The 22,261-nt window shown below is 39.4% G+C and overlaps 1 protein-coding gene across 4 annotated transcripts in view; it reads right to left on the reverse strand.

Moving 5' to 3' along the window:
- LOC103133844 (RNA-binding motif, single-stranded-interacting protein 3) overlaps window positions 1-22,261 on the reverse strand; it is a 139,929-nt gene that overhangs the window by 90,684 nt on the left and 26,984 nt on the right. For 3 of the 4 annotated variants that reach the window (XM_007546064.2, XM_007545902.2, XM_007545822.2), the window contains one exon: window positions 6,315-6,487. In XM_007546064.2, coding sequence (XP_007546126.1) covers window positions 6,315-6,487 — 173 coding nt within the window. The remainder of the gene's footprint in view (window positions 1-6,314; window positions 6,488-22,261) is intronic. The other variant, XM_007545986.2, reaches the window with a different exon arrangement.

Raw genomic sequence — 22,261 nt, forward strand, 5'->3', positions numbered from 1 at the left:
TGGAACAATTCTTAGTCTTTGGCTTTTCTTAATATTGTGGTCTGTTTACAGATCCACTGATTCTGACTGGCAGAAATTTCTAGTTAGTTTTGACAATTGTTTTTGGTTGAGAGAGAAAAAAAGTCTTTTCATTTGTACACATAAACTGCAGTTTGAATTGGGGATTAGCAGCACACGACAACAAGACGTCAACACAAATCAAAAACAATTTTAGCAGTTTTTCCTCTGATAGAAAACTGTATTTGAACTTACAAATTCAAACTTGAGACAAAAAGAGCCATGATAAAAAAAAAAACATTTACAGTGCCCTGACAAATAAATAATGCCTTTGTGAGTGTCATCATTAAATTGGAATGCATAAAAAATATCATAATCTTTGGCTTTTGAAACTTAAAGTGGGGGGAAAGAGTCAAATACAACATAGCCTTATTAAAATGACAAGAAAAAAAAAAACATCCAAAATGGTGTGTCATTCTGGACTTGATTCTGTGGTAAACATTCTTTCTGATTTAGACGGCAACACAAATCTGCTGTTGCGAAGTGAAATTGAATAAACCGTTGATAATAGATCAAATTATGAAGTAATGTGACTGAGAAGAGCATGAAATAAGTTCAGCGAGAAGAGTGCAGAATGTCCTGTTCTCGACCCAACTGGAACTTTTCCCTTCACTCTGGCAGTCACCTGCTGTGACTTGAAAAAACATCAACCTGGATTTTACCTAAAGCCAGTAAGGTGAGCTACTCATAAAAACCTGCTGAAATACAGAAAACACGCCAATAACAGACAACCGGAGACAGATGGTTCGGGTCAGCGTGTCCTCGTTCCATTACTTTAAATGTTCCCCCAAGAAAAGTCTTTGAAACGGGTCATGCAGTGAAATATTGTGAAATTCTAGGCCCAAAGATTTTCTTCTTGAACAGATTTTGGCCAGTCCGGTCGGTATATCTCCTTCTCTGCACGAAACAGCAATCGCTTTCCGAGCTCAAAATTCTTTAGCTTCAAAGTCTGTATTGGCTTCACCAAACACTACAGAGCCAAGAAAGGATGCCTTGTCAAGAGATCGGTCAAGGCTGCGCTGCTACAGGCCAAGGCTGATGGATTTCAGCACGACATTCCTCTTAGGAAGACCTGAGTCCTAAAATTGAAGGAAGAGAAAATTGAAATCCATACAGAAAGGAATGCTTTCCAGTTAGAGTCAACGCTAAAACTGAAAAAAAATTGGCGTTCTTGTTTCTTGTTATTTTTTTTTCTCTCCACTGCTGAGATTTAAGGAGGTATGACGGTAAAAAAAATAGCGTGCTCATTTGTGGCAGGGTTGACAAAATCTGTGCACACCACAGTTCTGAGTGTGTGTTTCAGTGAAGCGTTAATGACAGTTCTCAGAGGGCCCTCACAGCTTCAGATCCATGTTTTCATTCCCTGGTGGAACAACGTCAACAGCCAGTGGATTCTCAACGTTTGATGTCCTCTGAAACGCCACTCCCATCAACACACACACACACACACAACCTTCACTTCTGCTTCCCCTCAAGACGTCTTTGTGTACATCAAATGTATGTGCAAATCCTGCATGTTTGCGAATCGTGTGCACTCTGTGCATTTAGCTGCGTGTTAGCACGCATGCGTCAGCATCCGCACACAGCTTGGTCTCTGTGTGAGGTAGCTCCTAATTGAGGATTTGATGCAGCTGTCTTGTCTCTTACGTTTCTCTCATTTTTCTGCCTCGCCGCTAGTTAGACTCAAACAGACAAACACAGAGGGAGGACAGAGAAAGTGTAGCTTTTTCACAAGTCTTTGAATCTGTTGCCATATGCAGTTTAACATCTTCAGGCGCTTGTAAAGCATCGGAAACCTCGGACTGATTCCAGGACGAGAAAGCAATTTACTCGGAGTTTAGAAGACGGCTTAATTTCACCGAAACATTGAGTTTAAGCACTAAAAAGTGTTCTCTGTGAAGTTTTAATCATAAGCTGGAAGGGATGCGAGTGCAGTGATGTGTACTGGAGTTGTCGGTAGGGTAGGTGGTCAAATGCTTTATGGACGTTATACAATAAACAATCGCATGGGGGGGAAAATGCTTTTGTTTAGACTGGGATTTCATAGGGGAAAGCCAGGAATTCACAGGGATTAATCACGTATAGCCAGAGCACAGCACAATGTTACATTTCTGGCAATGGAAAGACAAGGATTTGGACGGAGTCAACAGCCGTAGAGAAGAAGTCGAAACAGAGGAAGAGGCAGAAGAGGCAAAGGGCATATGCCGGTTTCCATCGTTTCAAAATCACCAAGATGTGGTTTGCGACCCGCAACAAGATGTTGATGGAGTTCCTCTCACCCTGATCTTCATTCTTTCACTCCGGTGGGGAATTGTCCTCAGCATGGTGAGGAAAAGAACAGGAAGACGGCTCTGTAGTTCAAACAGCGGCGCATGTGTTGTCTTATCTTCCCGTTTCTGAGCGTTTCGTCCTCATGCTCTGCAGTACTGCCTTTTCCTTTCTGTATTACAACGAAACGGTCTGTCAACATATTATAATGAAAGCGTAAATGTGAGTCTTGTCCAGACTCTTGCCACTGATCACCCGTAATTGCAATTTACAATACTTGTCATCAAAACGTTAGTGGCAGTTTATAACAGTTTATATGTCAGTTATTTAAACAATATGACTAAGCAATCTGACTCTCCTATGCATATACCGCACAACCAAGACTTGCCATTCTGACATATTAACATGTTCACTCACAGATGTTTACTTTTGAGAGATGAATTAAGGATTTTTGAGCAAGAGACTGCCTTTTCCAGGTAGCCTATGGTGTTTTGTATTGTTTTTGAATTGGTTTGAGAAACATTTTTAATTCCCTCCCTCTTTTTAGAGTCTCCAACCTCTGCTATCCCACTCATATCCTCATTTACATCCCTGTCCATATTGGGCTCTTCCAACAAATAATATTTACATCTCCTGCATTGAAACGGCCACCATCTCTAAACCAAAGACGAAAGCAGTATTCACTAACGTCTTCTCTTATTTTGCTTTCCACTCTTCCTGAATTATGTTTTTTTCCTTCACTTCTCTTGACCGATCCTGGTTACTTAAACGCATTCACTCGTTCACGAAGCGAAACCTTCTACCTCTCATTCACACACGTTTTCTGTCTTTAGTCTGCCGACGTCTTTGTTCTTCCAAAGCAGACATTAATATTTATTATTAGGATTTTCCCGCTCAAACAACAATGTTTATAGGAAAATGGATCAATGGCAAACAGTCTGTAGAAGAATTGCTAAAAAGAAAACCCGTTTGAAGTTGCAAAGCTATTAAGAACCAGACAGAGGTTTGCCTTCCAGCAGGACAAAGTCCCTAAACTAAATCGATAAAACTATAATTCTGTGGTTTGCCATGCTATTTTGCAGATAGATAGATAGATAGATAGATAGATAGATAGATAGATAGATAGATAGATAGATAGATAGATAGATAGATAGATAGATAGATAGATAGATAGATANGATAGATAGATAGATAGATAGATAGATAGATAGATAGATAGATAGATAGATAGATAGATAGATAGATAGATAGATAGATAGATAGATAGATAGATGTGGCAAGTGTGAGGGAGGGAGACAGACAACAAGTGTGAGTTAAAGCTGGAGAGTGTGAGTGAAATTGCCCTTGTTCCTCGCTTCAGATTCTGCTCACGTTCTGCTCTGTCCCCAGACGTTAAAAGTGTGTCCATAGTTTTGGCGACCGGGGGAGTGATTGGAAATGTCAGCTGACAACAGCACTTTTCACTGACACTCTGAGAACTGGCACGAAGACAGAGAGAGGGAGAAGGGGAACTCGGAGCGAAGGATGGAAGGGGGCGGATGTGCCCACAAACAACCCGAGCCTGGTAGCTGAGGATGAGGATGTCATTGAGGCCAGAGAAGGAATTTGCGAATGTGTCTGTGTGCTATCGGTGAAATATTCTTCTATTAACTTACTGTATCAGTGTGCGCGTATGAAAAATTGTCTGTGAGCTGGTTTCTGCGTGCATACGCAAAACCTGTCATGTCACCGAGTGACAGGAAGCTGCCACTTTGTCTATTTCTGAAAGCTGGAGAGTGTATTAGATCCCCAAAGCTTTCACTGCTGTCCAGTAGCCCCCACTGACAACCCTCTGCCACTCTGACCTTTTCTAAATGTTACTGGCCACTTGGCAAGCTGACTTGGCCCCTAATGCAGCTTTTATTGGCCCCTATTTTTCACTCAATTTCCCCAGAATGCCTGCAGGGCTACACTGACATACAGCTGACTTGAACTGCAGCTGACACACACAGGAGCAGTGAGAGAGCTCATCAGAGGTGAGTATTAACCAGGTACATTTACTTCTTACATTCAGCTGAGAAACTTAAAAAAAGAAGAAGAAAAGCACTTTTAGAAGAGGTTTCAACTGTGCTTTTAATTCCACTTGAGTAATATTATGTTCAAGTTGTGCTGCAGTAACTCTACTCTGACTGAATACTGTGCCCAACTCCAGTTACTTCATTAAAGGAAGTACCAACAAGTTCTAGCCAAAAATTGTATCAGACGCAGAGTTTTTGTCAAAGTGAGACTTCTTGTTTCTCCATAAGCTTCGTTTTTCTGTAATGCCGTGTTCCATCTGCTGAGACCGCGGCAGCATTTGGAGGTCAGAGGAATATAAAGTTAACAGGATATATTATCTCTGCTAGTACTTGTGTAGTGTTTTCACACACTAAGTATTCTCAGTACTTCCCTTTTTGTCCATTTTATTATGTTACAGCCTTATTCTTAGCTTAAAACGGAGCTGTTTCCACTGATCATCTTGACCTCAGACTGGGGTGACGGTTCATTTTTCAACAGGACAATGACCCAAAGCACTCTGTGAATGTCCTGGAGTTGCCAGGGAGAGAATCTGGAAATGACTGCACAGCGCGGGCTCCCATCCAACCGGATGGAGCTGGAAAAGAACTGCAGAAGAGAATGGATGAAACTACCTAAAGATAAGCATGCTAAGCTTGTGACACCATTTTGAAAAAGACTTATAGCTGCAACAGATGCCAAAAGTGGATCAAGAAACTATTAAGCAAAGGCTGTGAATACTTACATAAATGGGGTTTCTTGTTTTGTTTTGTTTTTTGTTTGTTTGTTTGTTTTTTATATAAATGTGCAAAAATCTCAAAAACTTTTTTCCACATTGTCAAAACGGCTTATTTGTGTGGAGAATTTTGAGGAAAGAGATTTATTTTAATACAAATAATAAGAGTAAGGCTGTAATACAAAATGTGAGAAAGGTGAAGCATTATGAATACTTTCCCAATGCATAGTATGTGTATTGTTTCAAAAGCTTTATCTTATTTAAACAATTAGATTTGGAAAGGTGAGTTTCTTCTGTCTGAATTTATCTGGTCATGATGTTTTCCTGCAAAATTTGCACCAAACTTTTTTTATGATGTAATCAAAGTCTTTTTTCAACTTTACCAAAGATATCTTACATAAATGCTTATCATATTTGTGTACAATTTCTGTCTGCTCTAGTCACTTCTAGAGACGAAATGTGCTAATCTTTACAGATATTTATTTTTTAGGAAAAAAAAAATTAAAATCTACTCTTATTTTTAACTTGAAGCCAATCAGTGGATAGCAACTTTTATTGATAAGTGGTGTCAGAATTAAAAATGCTCATGATTACCGAATTACAACTAAAATAATCAGAAATCTCTTATTGCCTTGCTACTTTTTTTATAAAACTTTTTGTATTATGACCATGGCAGTGTTTTAGAAGATGATCCATTTTTAATATAAAAAAAAGGAAATAAAAATAAGAAAAAATGCTTAACAAAAGAAAACAGCTCCACCAATATACATATAATCGTGTATGTTAAAATTTTGTTTTGTGGGTCAAAGAATCAGCTTGTTCCCAGGCTGTTACTAAGGAGCGATGAAAGCATGCAAACTGTATTACTGATTTACTTACTTACTATCACTGCCTTAGAATTGACTTGGAAAATCTGGGAGGCTTAAAACTTCTGCTGAAAGACAGACGGGTGTTTATTTTTCTCTCCCCATGTGAGCATGTGACACAGTCCAGAAAGGAGAGGAAGGGTTAGGCCCATGTGGGCTGTGTGCGTTTCTTTTCCCCCCCGAGGAAGCCGAAAGGAACCCATAGGTCAACAGCACACTGCTGATGCTCATTAGATGCTGCTGTTGGACTCACACAACACTAATTAAACCAGTGAGAACTGAGCTGAGCGGTAATGAAGTGAACTGCGAAGCTGGTGGCGAGTCAAAACAGAATGGAAGAGGACGAAACTTACGGCTGACAGAGTTTGATGAGGTCCTGGTCTGTGGTGGCAGGTGGCAGCCCCCTGATGTACAAGTTGGTCTTACTAAGTTGCTCCACCAGCCCACCTCCATGACCTCCACCCCCTCCTCCTGTTGTGCCTGGACTTGGTGGAGCCATGGGCTGAGGAGGAGGAGCATAGGACTGCTGCGGAAAACGGGGGAGAAGAACAAATGAGAAAGGTGCATTTTAATTTCTGGCTAATTTATTTTTGGTGCGCCGTCGAGTCTGCACACGGTTCGTTTGGGTTTTAAGAATGTAGCCCATTTCTACCTAATCAAACATCCTCCTTCCACCAAACTCATCCTGCTTAGTTATCATTTCCTGTACCACTCCATTTGCTTGATTCAGCAGGAAGCACATCAAATTAAGAAGGCAGGATATGAGGCGAACAGATTAACAGGCCAAGATGGAACAGAAACTTGCACGAATCACAACACCAACCATTTCCTGTCCCTTGCTAAAGGATTCACACCCTTTCAGCTTTATAACACAGTACAACCACAAACGTCCATTTATTTGATTGCAATTTTATCACATTTAGGTCAAAGTAGGATGTTTGCACACCATTAACTGCAGGTCTTTAGAAAAACATAAATTGAAGCTTCAAAATGACAAAGTCTTGAAAGTGCAATTCATTGGAACGTGATAATTCTTTTATCATGTTAGTATCATGGTCAGAAACATTGCATTTAGATATGGTTTGACAATTGCAGCAAATTCAAAGCATTTATAAAGTTTTTCCTTTTTATCTGAACAGCTGAACAATTAAATTGTTATAATTAAAAGCATCCATTCACTTTTTAAGTTGAGACAAAAGTTATTTGTTGAGCATTTTTTGTTCAATCATGTTCACCTTTGGGTGTTGGTCCTTGCTTCAAATGTAAAACTTTTTTGTCATTTTAACAAGCACTGCTGAATAAAAAAGAAAATTCAATAGCCTGACATATTTCAAAATATTGTTGCCATGCCTTGTGGCTATGTGGAATCAAAAGCGGACACACAAAGTTTAATCCTTGCCGGAGCGTTATGTCGCTCTTTAACTTCCTAAAACATCTCATATCGGCCTCCTCTGTCTAATTATACAGCTCAATACTGGCTAAATGGCTCAATAAGATGACCAGCTCTGGCAGGGAGGAAGGCAAGTGTGAGGATTAATGAGTGTCTGGCACTGATGAAACATCCATCCTTGCTTTGGCCCAAGGCAAAGTATTAAGTGAAGACTGTTGGAAGTAAACATGACAACAGTGTTGGAAAGACTTTGTCTTGATCTTTGAGTGAAGCTACGCTCTTTCGACACAGAGGTCAGTCCTGCTGTGCGAAAGCGCACCGAGCAAGTTCGAAGACGGGGAAACGTAGACGTAAGCGACAGAAATGGAAGAGAAAGGGAGACTTTCTGTGTATATGTGAGGGATGGGATAGTGTGTGTTGGTGTGACTGTGTGTGAGTTTGTGCATGTGTGAGCCATTGGTGTTGTTGATAATGACAGGCTGTCACTGCAGAGCAACGTGAAGCCTGAGCCAACTCTGATATTAATCCATTACCTGAGTGTTCCTCAGATCACACTCCAATGGATGAACACACACGCACACACACCCACGCACGCGTTCACGCACAGGCACGGTGAAAGCTCAGAGGGACATTATTAACGGGATTCAGTACATGTAGAAAAGACTTCCTACAGCAAAAGAAAAAAAAAAGGATTTGAAACAGAAATATTTGAGTATGCAAACATTTGGATGTTTTTTAGAGTAGTATTTTTACAATGAGCGCTCACACACAACTAACCAGTGAAAGGATTTAAAACACAAGAAGCAGCTGCTCTGTGTTGGACCCTTCCTGAGTGTCTCATTCAAAATATCATACTTAAGATCAGAAAACTTGTACAATCTGTGTTGGCATGCTTGTGGCTGCGATGATTGAAACCCCGCAGCATCAAAGCCTGACTCAGTCTACACACTTTACCAGTGGGACTGTTGTCCAACTGCCTCTGACAGATGACATGGAAATCAATCTGAGTGATGGAAAGTTACAAACACAAAAGAATCTAAAATCTGACATATATATATATATATATATGTTTTTTGCCCGTTTGCATTATGATCTGGAGCAGAAAACATATTCTGCGCTTGTGTACACAGATATCAAGGCATGGAACAATGTGTAAAATCTCTTTTCTCCTGTCTCACTGACACAGCATAACACACACACACGCGCGCGCGCACACGCATGTATACATATACCCAGTTGATCAAAGGCCTTGCCCAGGGAACCTCTTTCAGCAAATTTGTGCAGCTGTTGGGGTGGGGATGATGGTGAGCTGTGTCAGAGGCTGTGATATGGGAAAGTCTTTGAAAAAATTTGAATATTTCTCTTTCTCATAACATCACTTCTTCCTGTCTTCCTGTCTGATCACGGAGCGTTAATGTTGACCACGTCACCGTTCGGCTCCTTGATCCTCTCACCTCCGCCTATCTGCATCCCACACACTGCCCCTGTATGTCCACTGGCCCTTCCGTCTGCTCTTTCCCATAGTTTCTCCCTTCGTTCTTTGAAGGACTCGTCTTGAGTTGTGCGTGTGGACTGAAGGCTGCCTCTCAGCTGGTGTTGTTGACACACTTAGTACAGTGGAGCAGCTCTCGCAGTGGGAAAAAGGCACAAACTGTCACACAAAGCAAACAGTTACTGGATTTTATGCATGACTGAGCTGTGAAGGAGCAACACATCGCAACGCAGCTCCGCTGTGTCGTGTGTGTGTGTGTGTGTGTGCGTGTGTGTGTGTGTGTTGCTGACTCCCTGGTGAGCACATGTCCGACCTTCTTAGTGACACAAGAGGTGGATCGTATCAAAGGATATTTTCAAGTGAAACCAGAAACATTTTTAGGGGGAGAAGGATTAATATAGATTAATTCTAGATTTTGCACAGTCTTATCTATATCTGCCAGTAAATGTTTGTGATTGTTCACATCCACAATGTGAGCAATCACTAGGATCAAACAGGATCATTTTGAGTCATGATATTGTTCATAATCTAAGTGGAATAACCCTTTTTAGTCATGGAATGGCAAACCATAAAATGTTAAAATCAACTGGATCAGAATCAGTAGAAAGAAAGTAGCAAATTTTGTCTCTTGTAATTTTTACTTTTTCCTGTGTTTTGTGATCAAAAATCATCCCATCCCTAATCCATCTGAACCTTTCCTGCATTTTTAGTTGTCAGCAAAGAAAAACACACACAAAAGCTTTCCTAAATTTATCTTGAGGAAATATGTATGACCAGACGCTAAGTGATTCTGACTACCGCTGTTGCTGCTTTGTGTGCCTCTGTCGCTGGTGAGATAACCCCTGACACTGCAGCCGGGAGCAAGTTCAATTTGCTAATCACAAAAACGCTTAGAATATGTCAGTCTTTAAGGAAATACAGATTTAATGTGAAAATACTTCTACACAACTGAAACATACACATATGCTCCCATTATGGACTTAGTTCATCATGCTAATTTCAAATACAATTCTTTTTGAATTATTTTCACCATCCTACCCTTCTTTTCTAACCAGACATTTCACATATAGGCAGGTTAATCCAAAACGTCCATATAACTGCCGAAAGCAAAAGTGTGCATCCACACAGATCTGCAGACAATTGTATTTGCGACGCCATGCCAAGTTGTCCTCTATTTGTCTGGCTGCCCTCTTGAATCTTATTCAGTAGGTTACTTTTGGAAAGGTGTGAAAATGTTCAACAATTGTGGCTACCATCCAGTAGCTCACCATCTTTAGTGTGTGAATGCATGTGTGTGTGTGTGCGTGCGTGCGTGTGTGTGCGCGCGTGTGGTTGTGTGTGTGACTGAATGTAGTGTAAAACACTTTGGAGTCCTCTGGACTTGATAAAATTCTTTACAAGTGCAGGCCATTTATCATCACTCATAATGTTTTTATTATTGTTATCATTGGACAGAGAACTGAACTGAATACATTTTGTAGGTAATTCTGCTAATAGAGATGTTGCTAAAGGTGATGCACAGTCCCCAAAAAGCTTGAACTCTGGGTGACACGCTGGACCAAACATAAATGGCTATTGGTGATGATAAAAAGGGTTGATAAGACAAAGGAAAAGCAGGGGGATGTGGGAGCGGAGAGGGTGGAGGGGAGGCTTGTTCCGGCCTCTTCTGAAGCTTCCTGAAACACAGAGGAAAGAATGCGGGCTACTTTTGGGTCCAGCTCTGAGATTCTCTCATACTCACTATGCCTTTAAGCACAGTGGCGGAAAGGTTTAAGGAAGAGCTTATGAAAACAGCAGAATAAAAACAGGGTATAGATTACAAATATGCACAGCTAAAATAAGCTTTGGCTATTGCTTGCCAGAAATACTGAGGAGGCAACAACTCACGGGTTTCAGGATGCTGCAAGATCTTACAAGAACCAAAGAAGAACAGTCATCATATGCTAGAATATCCTGAGGAAATGAAGAATAAACAAAGACATATCACGTTTTGGCGAGAGCATTCACAGCTCTTGAACTTCTTTGCATCTTGTCACATTACAACTACAGACTTTAGAGAATATTATTGGGATGATTTAATGTGATAGGCCAACAGTACATAGTGCACGATTATGAACAAATATTCATGTTTTTTTTTGTTTTTTTTAGTTAAGAATTTGCTAAGTGGGAGTGCATTTGTATTCAAACCCTTACAGTGAATACTTTGTAGAGCTACATTGCATTACCGCTCCAGGGGTAAACATTTGTGTTTCTAACATTTTTCATGTTTAGATACTGAAATCATTTTGTCTTCTATTCTTTACAAAACAGCTCAACCTCAGTCAGACTGAATGGAAAGAAGCTGTGAGCATTGATTGAGGTTTTTCTACAGATTCCACATTAAGTCTGGACTTTGACTGGACCATTCTAACACATTATGTATCTTTTAATCTAAGCTATTCCACTGTAGCTATGGCTATAAGTTAAGCATAAGTATTGCATACTGGGAAGAAAGTGAACCTTCACATTAATCTCATGTTTTTTGCAGCCTCTAACATGTTTTTGGGGATTTTTGACAACCACTTTTTCTACGACTTTATCCCTGACCTGTCTCATACGTTTCTTATGTTTCATGATATTGTATCTTGTATCGGCATAAAGCACGCTGTATAAAAACACACAACACATTATTCAGATTTTGATTTGAGGGATAAAAAAGGTTAAAATGTAAGTATCATTTCATGTGCTACTTTGTTTTGCTCTATCATTATATTGATTGAAAGTTACTGTTTTAATGTTACCAAATGTGGTTATAATGAATATTTGATACTACGGTTTTCACAAATAAAAAAACAAATCTAATACAGGTGTCTGCTAACATAATAGCAGAACATGAAAAGAGTCTATAAAGAAAGTAGAAAATAGTCTTTTGTTCTTACATGAGGTTCAGTTTCACGGTTATGATCATTTGATGAAAATAACATCTGCTGTTTCAGGTATTAGTTGCAGCTTTTGATGTCTTATACAAAAAGCAAACCATTTGATCTTTCTACAAAGACATTTCTTAGAAAAAAATCAGAAAAAAAAATATGATTTTGCTAAACTACATCTGCAGCTGACTCACTCTCAGTTTTAAAACTGAAGGCCAGGCTCTGCTTAATAACATCAGTTATCATGTTTCGTACCTGTTTAAAGCCAGATTCTTGTGCTCATTTTCACTTCAGGTTCTTTTTTGTTGCTTTGCTTATTTTTGTAACCCAATTTCATCTTTCACCACCTTTTATACATTTCTGAGCTAATTCTACTTTTTTTTTTTTTTTTTCAAAGAATCTGAAAAGGTTTGATGGCTGTGGATGCTTATGCGCATCACGGCATGTGGCCACAGTAAACAAGAGAGCAAGTGCTGATTTTACAGACGTTTTCAGGTAAAAACAGCAGCACTCAATTTATTCAGTCTGTGAGGTTTTGAATTGCCCTCTGTAGCTATCCTCGTCTTATGTGAAAACACTAGTTTGTCACAAATCTTCAGAAAAATGTCAGCGCTTCCTTTTCCTGATTAATTAAAAGTTTGAGCTTTTGTTGGAGCCATGATATTACTATGATAATCTCCTCTCTCTGGACAAACGTCGGCTAGAGCGAGGAATAAATTACACCAAAATAGCTCTGGACTCACTTAACACTAAAATAATATAACGTTAATGGAAACTTAAGGGTTTTCAACCCTGCAGGCACGATGCTCGTTTTCAAATACAAATGAGTGGATATGAGGGTTTACGGGGCTGTCTGCAAATTTCATCAGCCGACACTTTAGATGACTTTGAGGCCAGTCCGAATGGAAAAGTTGCTCTTTAATTAAAATGCAGAAAGCAGACTATCTGAAATGTACCCTCTATGACCTATTAAATATAATCAAAGCAGTAGTGCGAGGGGTGTCTGCAGCGTTTTGAAGGTTGTCGGAATCAAATTAAAGTTGAAATCTAAACCCGGACCTTAGAGTTATATTTAATTTTGTGAGTAAATTTTCTCCCCCTTTTGATGACAAGGTTTTAATTTTATCAAGTGAAACCTCACTATGGAGTGCATACTTCAACTAAAAAAAAGAAAAAAAAAGATTTGCAACATCACTGCTAACAGGTTTGTTGTTTTTTTCAGTACCTTTATCTTGCTTTCAGTGTATCTCGCCACTTTTATATTTCAGCTACTTTCACTCTCGCTCGCTCTCCTCTTGTGTCCTCTTCGTCATCTCTCCTTCCGCTTTCTTTCCAGCTGACTCCGTCCCCGCTGCCCCCTCAGAAGATCAGGTCGGCTACACTGTTCCCCGGCGGAACGGCGTGTTCCAGCATTCTACCTCTCTATCTCTCTTGTTAACATCGACAGCAACAGCATCAACACACACTTGGGATGTCATAAACAAGTTGCACAAACATTCCCTGAGGACACCCGGTTTGCACTTGGTGCTCAGTGACCTGGCGAGAGATAAGGAGGTGATGGAGAGTGACTGCGGTGGGTTGCTGAACTTTCGGTGAATTCCTGTGGCAGCGATGTTGAGGAGGTCAGAAAGAGGTGAGGCGTAGGCTGTGCGAGAGCGTACGGGTAAGCTGTTTAACTCGAGACTGATTTGAATCGGAATTAGCCTGGTCAGTTCGTCGCTCTTGGAAGTAAGGCTCAGTGAGGGTTCCTATGTAACTTTTATGAAGAATATGTTTTTACATATTTGTTGAAACTGCCATCATGTTGTGACGGTAAGAAGCTTTGAGACAGAGAATCTGTGAAAAGATCGAGCTCCTCCTCCTCCTCCTCTCTGAGCTACTTACTATTGCTGTCTGAAGAAATGCACCGCTCCCGAAGAAAAACAACCAATCAGGGCTAGGAGGAAGGGCTTAGCACTGTCAACCAAACTCATTTAATCCCTGCTAAATGTGCAGATGGTGGAGAAACAAGTTACGGTTTCAGGAAAGTTGTTTATCTGCAGTCATCGGTGGCTAACCTAGCTAGACTGAGCATTAATAACAGGCTATGCTAGCTGTAGCATAGCACAAAGCAAAGGGTGTGGGATTATCTGTCTCATATCATACTGCTGCGACAGAGTGCAGTCTCAACAAATATCTAAAGAGAAATATATTTTTTATAAGCGCTACATACGTCAGCTTTAAAGTTCAGGAGAGTTTTGGGTAATTTGAGCAAAATTATTTGGTATTCTGCACTTGTAGATGTGTGTGGGCAAATAATGTAGTTCTAGAGATTTGAATTCTTAAAGACAGTGATTAATCTTTCCATCTAGACAGAAAATTAAATGTTTTACCTCAACAAAATGGTTTTATAAGAAAAGAGGTGCACCAGGCAACATTTGTGTTGTTTTGTTTGATGACTTTATCAGAATTTCTGATTGTTTTTCTGAAACATTTTCTGCTGCATTAAAAAAAATAGTTTGGAGAACCCGAATGTATCATTTTTAATAAATTAGCTTCTATTGTACATTAAGAAGGCTTTTAATTAGAATATTAATCTTCTGTTCAGGGATACTGCAATGACAATAAAATTTGTGGCAGTTTGTGTAGCCCTAGCATTTTTTTTTTTTTCATTTATTGGCATTGTAAAAACTGATGCAATAAAATCCTCTATCCTGTTCCAAGATATTTAGGACAGCAGCATGGAGCATTTATTCACCTCATTACCACCATTTTTGAGAAAATAGTGATTTTCTTTCTTTTTTCATTTTTGTTTTTGCAAAATAGCAGTTTCAGTTGTTTTTAAAATGGTAAAGTTTGTGTTTGAATTCAGTTTGCGGACACCGTAAATCTGACTGACAGACATTTTCATCTCGGGAGGCGGGGAAACACGCAGCTGATTAACCATCTTTGTTTCGCCAATTACAGGCTTTTGTTATTGGTTTTGGCCGATTAGCTGCGTGTTTGCATGGAACACGCAGCTACTTAACATCGCAACCACAACATTTGAAGAATGTTCCTCTGTTTCGGAAGATTTCTTGTAAACTGAGAAGAAATGTTCCACAAAGACAATGTGGAACATTTGGGACACTGTTCTGACCCCAGTGGGGTTCATGTACGACGTCCAGATGGATTCTTTAGAGAGGATCAGGACATTAGGAGAATTAGAAATGTTCAAGCTAACAAAATACAATCTTTACTTTAAAGATGCATAGACCTACCAGGAAGATACCAGTGAAAAGAAATGCCACACTGACTGACTGCATATTACACCTAAAATAAAATTGTTATTTACGTCAAGCAATCTAAAATCTGGAAATAAACATCATCTAGTATTCAGGGTTCACAGATGACTCAATGACAAAGGCTCACAGCTTGAACTGACCTGGATAAATTAACTGGATTCAAATAAGGCGAATTAGACTAAATTATAAAGAAATAATTAGGAGTCTTAGTTTGCTGTGAACTGGGTCTCTAAAGTAAATAAACTTTATTAAATTGAATGGAGATTAATTGAACTCATTTGAGGGAAGTTGAGCTAAAAACTAAACACAATTGAAAACAGATCAAATTAACTGTGAGCCATCAATGTAAAGCAATATAATAGAATAAAACGTTTAATTGACTCATTGAAATGGATTTAACTGAATTGAAATGAATTGAATTAAAGTGACAATGTGGAAGAACAGCTTCCAATTTATTTCCCGAAGAAAACAAACCCTGTCAAATTTCAACCCACGTGCCCTTATCGATGCGACAACCTTATGACCTGGAATAAATGTAAGCTGACAGGAGTTTCATTTCAAAATTTCCCACAGACATTTCCAAAAAAAAAAGGAAAAAAGAACAAACCAGTTCAATAGAAAGCCTTGAATCTATTTAAAATTCAAAGCCACTGATCATATTCTTATGCCGAGTCCAACAAGTTGCTGTTTAAATGCGGTCCTTGCTTTGTATATAACAAACAAAACAACTGTGACCACAGTGGTTGCCCTACAGTACACTCTTCCTAATGAAAACCTTTCCTGCGTCATAAACAAGGAAAACATTTCACTACTTCAGACTTTTGAGAACCCACCCAGATGATTGTATCTCCACCTTTTTGAATCGGCTCCAAAAAGCAAGAAATCGAAACATTCTTCTTTGTGGATTGGATGACCTCTGGCTCGCTCGTTACACAAATTGGAGGGGGAGCATTCCAAGAGCTCCTTTATTATGTATATTTATGCAAATGCTATGTGGGTTTATTCAGCGAGGTCTCTCTCACTCCTCCTCTCATTGGCCCTGATTAGTGTTCAACCCAGAGGTATGTGCCTGGACAGCGGCAGAGGATGGGGCTTCGCAGCCGTGATTGGTCTAGTGAAAACCTTCAGAGGAGGGAAGAGCACAGATGATTCATTGTTCTGCAGGAATCTTTTGTAAATTTTAAATAAGGCTTTATCAAAATATTCTTTGTAACAGCAAATAAGCTGAAGATGCCTTCTTATAAAATACGCACGCCTGCTCGGCCCCGGCGGCTCTCCTACCCCACATAATAACAATCTCATCTCCTCTCATGTCCCTCACCTATTCAGTGTTCTAGTTAGTCATTTCTCCTCCTCCTTAATTTCCTCGTCTTTCGTTTTTAAACTTTCTCCACCTATCCTTCCCACTGCCCTCCTCTGTCTTCCTCGTCCACCGTGTGTCTCACTCTGTCTAAACCCCCCACGCCCTCCACCGAGCTCTTGCCCACCTTCCTTTCCGCTCAAACACATACAGGAGATTAAAATATGAGGAAACAATCAAGCTCTGGCTCATTAGCATGAGAACAGGGGGAGGGAAGACGACGGGCTACTGCAGACATGACAACGGAGCCCTGGAAATCCACCGCAAAGCTTTTTTTTTTTTTTTTTTTCATTCTTTCTTTTTAATCCCAGGAATGACTTTTTACCGTATTTTGTTGAATGAGAAGGAACAATCCTCCGGCAGTCCTTTCAGGCAGCCAAATTACCATGAGAATAAGAGGGCGCAAGGAAGAGAGAGAGTGCTTATATAGCGGCTGGTGAAAGAATGGAGACTATAGACAGAATAATGTTTTTCCAAGGCAACAATGAGAAGCTAAAAAGATAGGATTTAGTGTGTGTATCTGTCCTGCGAATGCGCTGGCTCGGGTGTGTAATGAGAAACCGAACAACAGCAAGTGACGCGTTTGCGTTTGTCTGCGGTTATATCTGGGGGTTGAGGAATGTTCTAATCAGCGAATCAATTAGAGTGATTGCGCTGCACAAGCAAGGCAACATTACACGCATTATCTGAGGAAATCCTTTGCGGAAATCCTAGCAGGAAGTGCTGGTGAAAAAGGTGTCACATTACAAAATATACAGGAGAGTCCTCAGCTCTTAAAATAAATAACAATAAAAACAGTTCACATGGACACAAACGATCAGCCTCCTCACATCAGGCCTACCTCAAATAACAAAAGCATGTTAACCACAGGAAATGATCAGTGGAACTCAGTGGGGTTTAAACCGAGCGCTCTACATAAAGTATTTGTCGGATTCTCCCATTTTAAAGGGTTAAATGTGTTGGTGGCAGATAATATGACTCAGTTACTTTTTATTCAGATAGTGGGTGCTGCTCCAGTCAACCACCTATAGCTGTTATTTATCACCACCAGTGAAGATGCCGGCTCAGGTCGCACGATGTGTTTTCCGAGAAACTACACAAAAGTGAGAGCTTAGGAAGAAATGATTTAGTGCTATGGAAAATACAAAAAAAAATAAAAAATAGATTCCTTTTTTTGTCTAATGTTATTTCCCATTGCTTCTTTAAGGCTATCCTGAGCTGAACAAAACTAGAGTTTAATAATTATAGGACATGGACAATTTATGCAAAGTGAAGTAAAAATAACTAAATGCAATGATACCATTGTCGTGGTTTCAAACAGGCATGAGCAAAGTAGGTTTCAATGTCATAATTTTCCAAAATGTATGTAAAATAAAAAAAAGCTTAAAAGTTCATAACTTTGGAGATCATTTAAAATCAAAATAAGAGTAAAAATATACATTTTTCTCCTCCTACACCATCTTGTCCTTTTGATCTGTTACCAACTTAATACAAGGCCCGTATCGCTGATTCCAATACTGATACAGATACTTTTTATTTTAGTCTGATATGTCCTCAAACTTCCAACCTTAAGGTGTTTGTGCTTTTTTGTTCTTTGAATTATTTTGTCCAAGCCTCAGACAGAAATTGGACAAATATGTAGGACATCTACAAAAATCTTTAAGAACATATTGCAATTTTTCTTAAATAAACAAAGTGGAAAAACTTGTCTTTTAAGAGCAAATCATAAACAGTTTTTTTTAAGGTAGAGTTGAGAAACTAAGCAATTTTCAAGAGGGAATCTGAAACTAAAGTATTGATCTTACCATCTTAGTTTCAATCCAATACTGATTACATCGATACTGGTATTGATTTTATCAATATTGTGGATCAATCCGCCCACCTCTATTGCATGGAGGCCGACGCCTATCTTGCATTGCCTCTAATTCAAGGTATACAGCAGTACTATTTTTTTTTTTTTTTATCATTTTCATTTCCCACTTGCTAGAAGGTGACATAACGTAATGTAAGATGCTCTTCTCTCCATATCCCTTTGTTTTGCTATGGTGCAAAAGATTTCCCTAAAATTGGTGAAATGGATTCAGTCAGTTAAAAACTACAAGTATCTGTTAAATGTATAAAACTAATTTTGACAAGTGGTGATCTAAGGTTTGTAACTTTTGAGCTATGAGCTGCATTACAGCCCTTTGTACTCTGGTGGGCTCTTAATATTTATGCAAATCACATACATTTCAAGATTGGGATTTCGATAATTACGAATACACATTCATCTCTCATCAGTAGGAGGAAGTGTGTGTAGGCACTCACTAATGGGAACCAACTGAGCTGTTCTGTACACAAACTCAAGGTTGCTGTATCCTTCTCCACATGCAGTTAATGGGACCCATCTAAAAAGCTCATAAACAAGAAGTCTTGTTAAAGATCACCTTACACACGCAGTCGAACCGAATGTGAAACGTTGAGGTGTGATGCACTGCACAGATTACCCTTCACACACGGTTCTTCTAGGCACTGCAGGGGGGTTTACAGTAATTTCAAAGTGTGTGTTTCACACTTAGATTCTGTGTTTCACCACAGAATCTATACCGCCGTCACTAATTTCAGTTCAATACGTCTCTCTCCTTCAGACTGACCAGGTCTGATTTAAACACACTGTTATCTTTGCCTTCCTTGCTCTAAGGGTCGCTGTCTAGTCATTATTTCTCTGCCGCCTTCCTTGACTTGTTTCCCTTTTCTCTCTCTCTCTCTCTCTCTCTCTCTCTCTCTCAGCTGTAATTAAATTCCTTCATCAAACCTGAGAGGCGCAAAATATTCAGAGAATGAAAGAAGAAAAAGGGAGGGGGAGAAGGTGTGAGGGCAAGTGGAAAGGAGGGAGGGAGGAAGAGATCAGAGTGCAGGAACATATTGAGTGGAATCCAAGACTGTTCACAGATCAGATGATGACCTGAGGATATCTGAAGGGAAAATCTGTAAAGACAACGGTAGAACCCAGATATACATCTATATATATATATATATATATATATATATATAAAAATTTAAATCTCAGGTGGAAGATTAAACAGAAACAGTAAGGAAAAAAGAAAAGAGGGGAAAAAAAAAGAAATCCATGTCACAGCTGAACAGAATAGCATGATAAATCTCACACACAGGACTTCCGTACCCAGATTCGGTATTTTATATAAATGCACTAGAAGTATGTTAACTCAGCCAACTGCATCTGTATAAAGAAAAATCCCTATGCTCATCAAAAGCTGTACACATGACATTTGCTACTTAATCTACAGATTTTACATTTCAAACCAATTTCTAATTCCTCCCATTTTTTTTCTTCCTTTTTTTGTCCTCTTAAAAGCGGCCACCATTACTAATTCAGGAACTGAGTGATTCATCACATCCAACACTGCCATGCTTTGCCCGTTTCAGAACCTAAAGCCGAGCAGCGAGAGCAGCTCTCAACATGCTCACTGATCATAACCCAGGCACTGTGCGTGCTCGGATTGATTTAAAGGGTCTGATCAAATTACCCGGAAAAGGTTAAAAGTATCCATTACTGGCTAACATGCTTTTACTGTATTGAACACAGGGAGATAAAGGACAAAGCAGCAGCAGCCATACAGCAACAATCAAGCCCAACTGCATCCTGGAGGCATCGATAATACAAAAGATTTCAGGAGGAAACCGCGTTCGGTTTCCTTCTGAAGGTAAAGCTTCAAAAAGGCAACAAAGGAGGTTTACCGTTCTAAAGCAGACATCTTTCTTTTAATTCCATCGGCTCATCCGTTAATTTGCAAGTTGAAAAAGTAACTAGAGGGCAGTAGAAAACATGCACTCATGAATTGAAATGGAATATAATGGTGAGAAAGACATGCATGATAGGCATGTTGCTATGATTGCATCAAGATACATCTCCTGCTACCAGGAAGAACAAATTCAGGTCTTTACGTCTTTTACATTTTACATTTTACAATCAATAAGTGGAAAATAAAGGAGCACCAACCATTAATATTTTTAAAGAGAAGATTTTGGATTTTTGAAGGGAGGCTCTGTTCAGGAATCAATATGTAGCACTTCCATTATGAGGATGTTACATAACAGTGACTTTATAGAAATCTAAATAATCTCCCATTTGAAATGATTTCCACATTTTAGAACAAGTTAAACTGGAAATCTTCATTTACACACCATATAAAATTATATAAGTAGATATTAACTTTGTACACTTTTGCAACAGAGTGTTTCTTTTTTTTTTTTCTTTTTTTTTTTTCTATGCTAATGTTATGTTGGTGATGGCAACTGGCTTTATCAACCAGGCAGATCAGATGCAAAGTGTAAAAGTCTACTCCAATCTTGGTAATCTGAAAATGGACTGACAAGATCAAGTGAATTGATGCACCCAAAAGATGTAAACAATGTCACTTTAGCAGAGCATTGCAGAAGTTTTCCTGCTCACACCCTGAAACTAATTGTCAAAATACTAGGTAACACATCCAAACAGCTCAGAAGTATGACTATTGCAATGCCATTCTTTAATACAAAGCCTGTTTTATGATCAAGAGAGAAAGCTTGTCAAATTTCCGATCAGATGCAAACTTCTTGGTTGAATGCAAATGACTTCTAAAATCTGCCAAGGGGTAAGAATAATCTTGTGCTTATCTGTACTTTTCCATTTTTACTCAAGGTTATCATACCACGAGAATCTCATACTGTCCATTGCCTGAAGCACAGCAATATAAAATGGTAAACAGTAAGCACAGCAGTCCTGCTGAGGAAACAGTGCAGGCGAGGGAAGAAAAGATAAAACAGCTACAAGTTTGACAAAGGTGTGTGAAGGTTGGAGAGACGGACGAGCGTACAAGTGGATAGCAGAGCGGGGAATAAAGGCCACCGGAGAGGTCACTTCTGCTGTTAATAATTTATCCTTTAAAAACCAGTGTGAGGCTTTAATTGGTGCTGTGTCTAATCCTGAAACACACACATACACACACCTCGGGGAGCCTCTTAGCAGCTGTGCTCCAGCTAAATTGGCTGCAGAGTAGCAGCGACAGCAGCAAGTTCCCTCCAGGTATACTACAGTCAGCCAAAACAGCAATATCGGCCCTGCCAAACACCGTCTCATGAATCTGGGCGTGACACTTCTCACTGTCTCACGCTCGCCTGTCACACTCCGAAACGCAATCTAAGGGCAAATCAAAACGACAAGATGTTAGTCCCCAGGTGTGGTTGTTAGTGAGATAAATATTTGGCCCACTTCACTTGTAATCTGCCATTAGCCGGGGCTGAAGATGGCCCCGCGCAGCCCCGGAAGCCGGCTCGGAAATCATCTAATGATTTACGGCTTTGCTTAGCACAGACAGAAATGACAGCCTGTAAATCGAATTAGCCTTTTCGAGACCCCAGGCTTCGCTGCTGTTTGAATTTTGAGGAAATAATAAGAGTGGGAAGTCATTACAGTCATGTAATAACCAGAGAACCACAATTTGTTCTTATTTTATTTTTTGGTGAGAGCACATTTGTGCGACCTCCAGTGAGCCATTAGAAACAATTTAAGCACAAACTTTCTAGTTAAAAACACACATAGGTGTTTTTTTTAAATATTTTTTACCCACAGAAATGAAATTAGGTTTATTGTTCCTTTGCATGTATAAAAATTACGCATCATGAAGGCTCAGATACACATTCAACTGTTATAATTAAATAAATATTGCTTATATTTTGGTCTCTTTGAGATTTTTAATTACATACAAAGAGTTAGTGTTTCCACCTAAAATGTGGACATTATTTAAGTTTTTCTTAAGTGTTCAATCAACAGATGAACTAAATAGGAAGCTGCAAACTTCTGTTACTCATAATCTAACAACCTAAAGTAATAAACAACAGATTGGT

This window comes from Poecilia formosa, unplaced genomic scaffold (assembly GCF_000485575.1).
Source record: "Poecilia formosa unplaced genomic scaffold, Poecilia_formosa-5.1.2 Scaffold0, whole genome shotgun sequence".
Lineage (NCBI taxonomy): Eukaryota > Metazoa > Chordata > Actinopteri > Cyprinodontiformes > Poeciliidae > Poecilia > Poecilia formosa.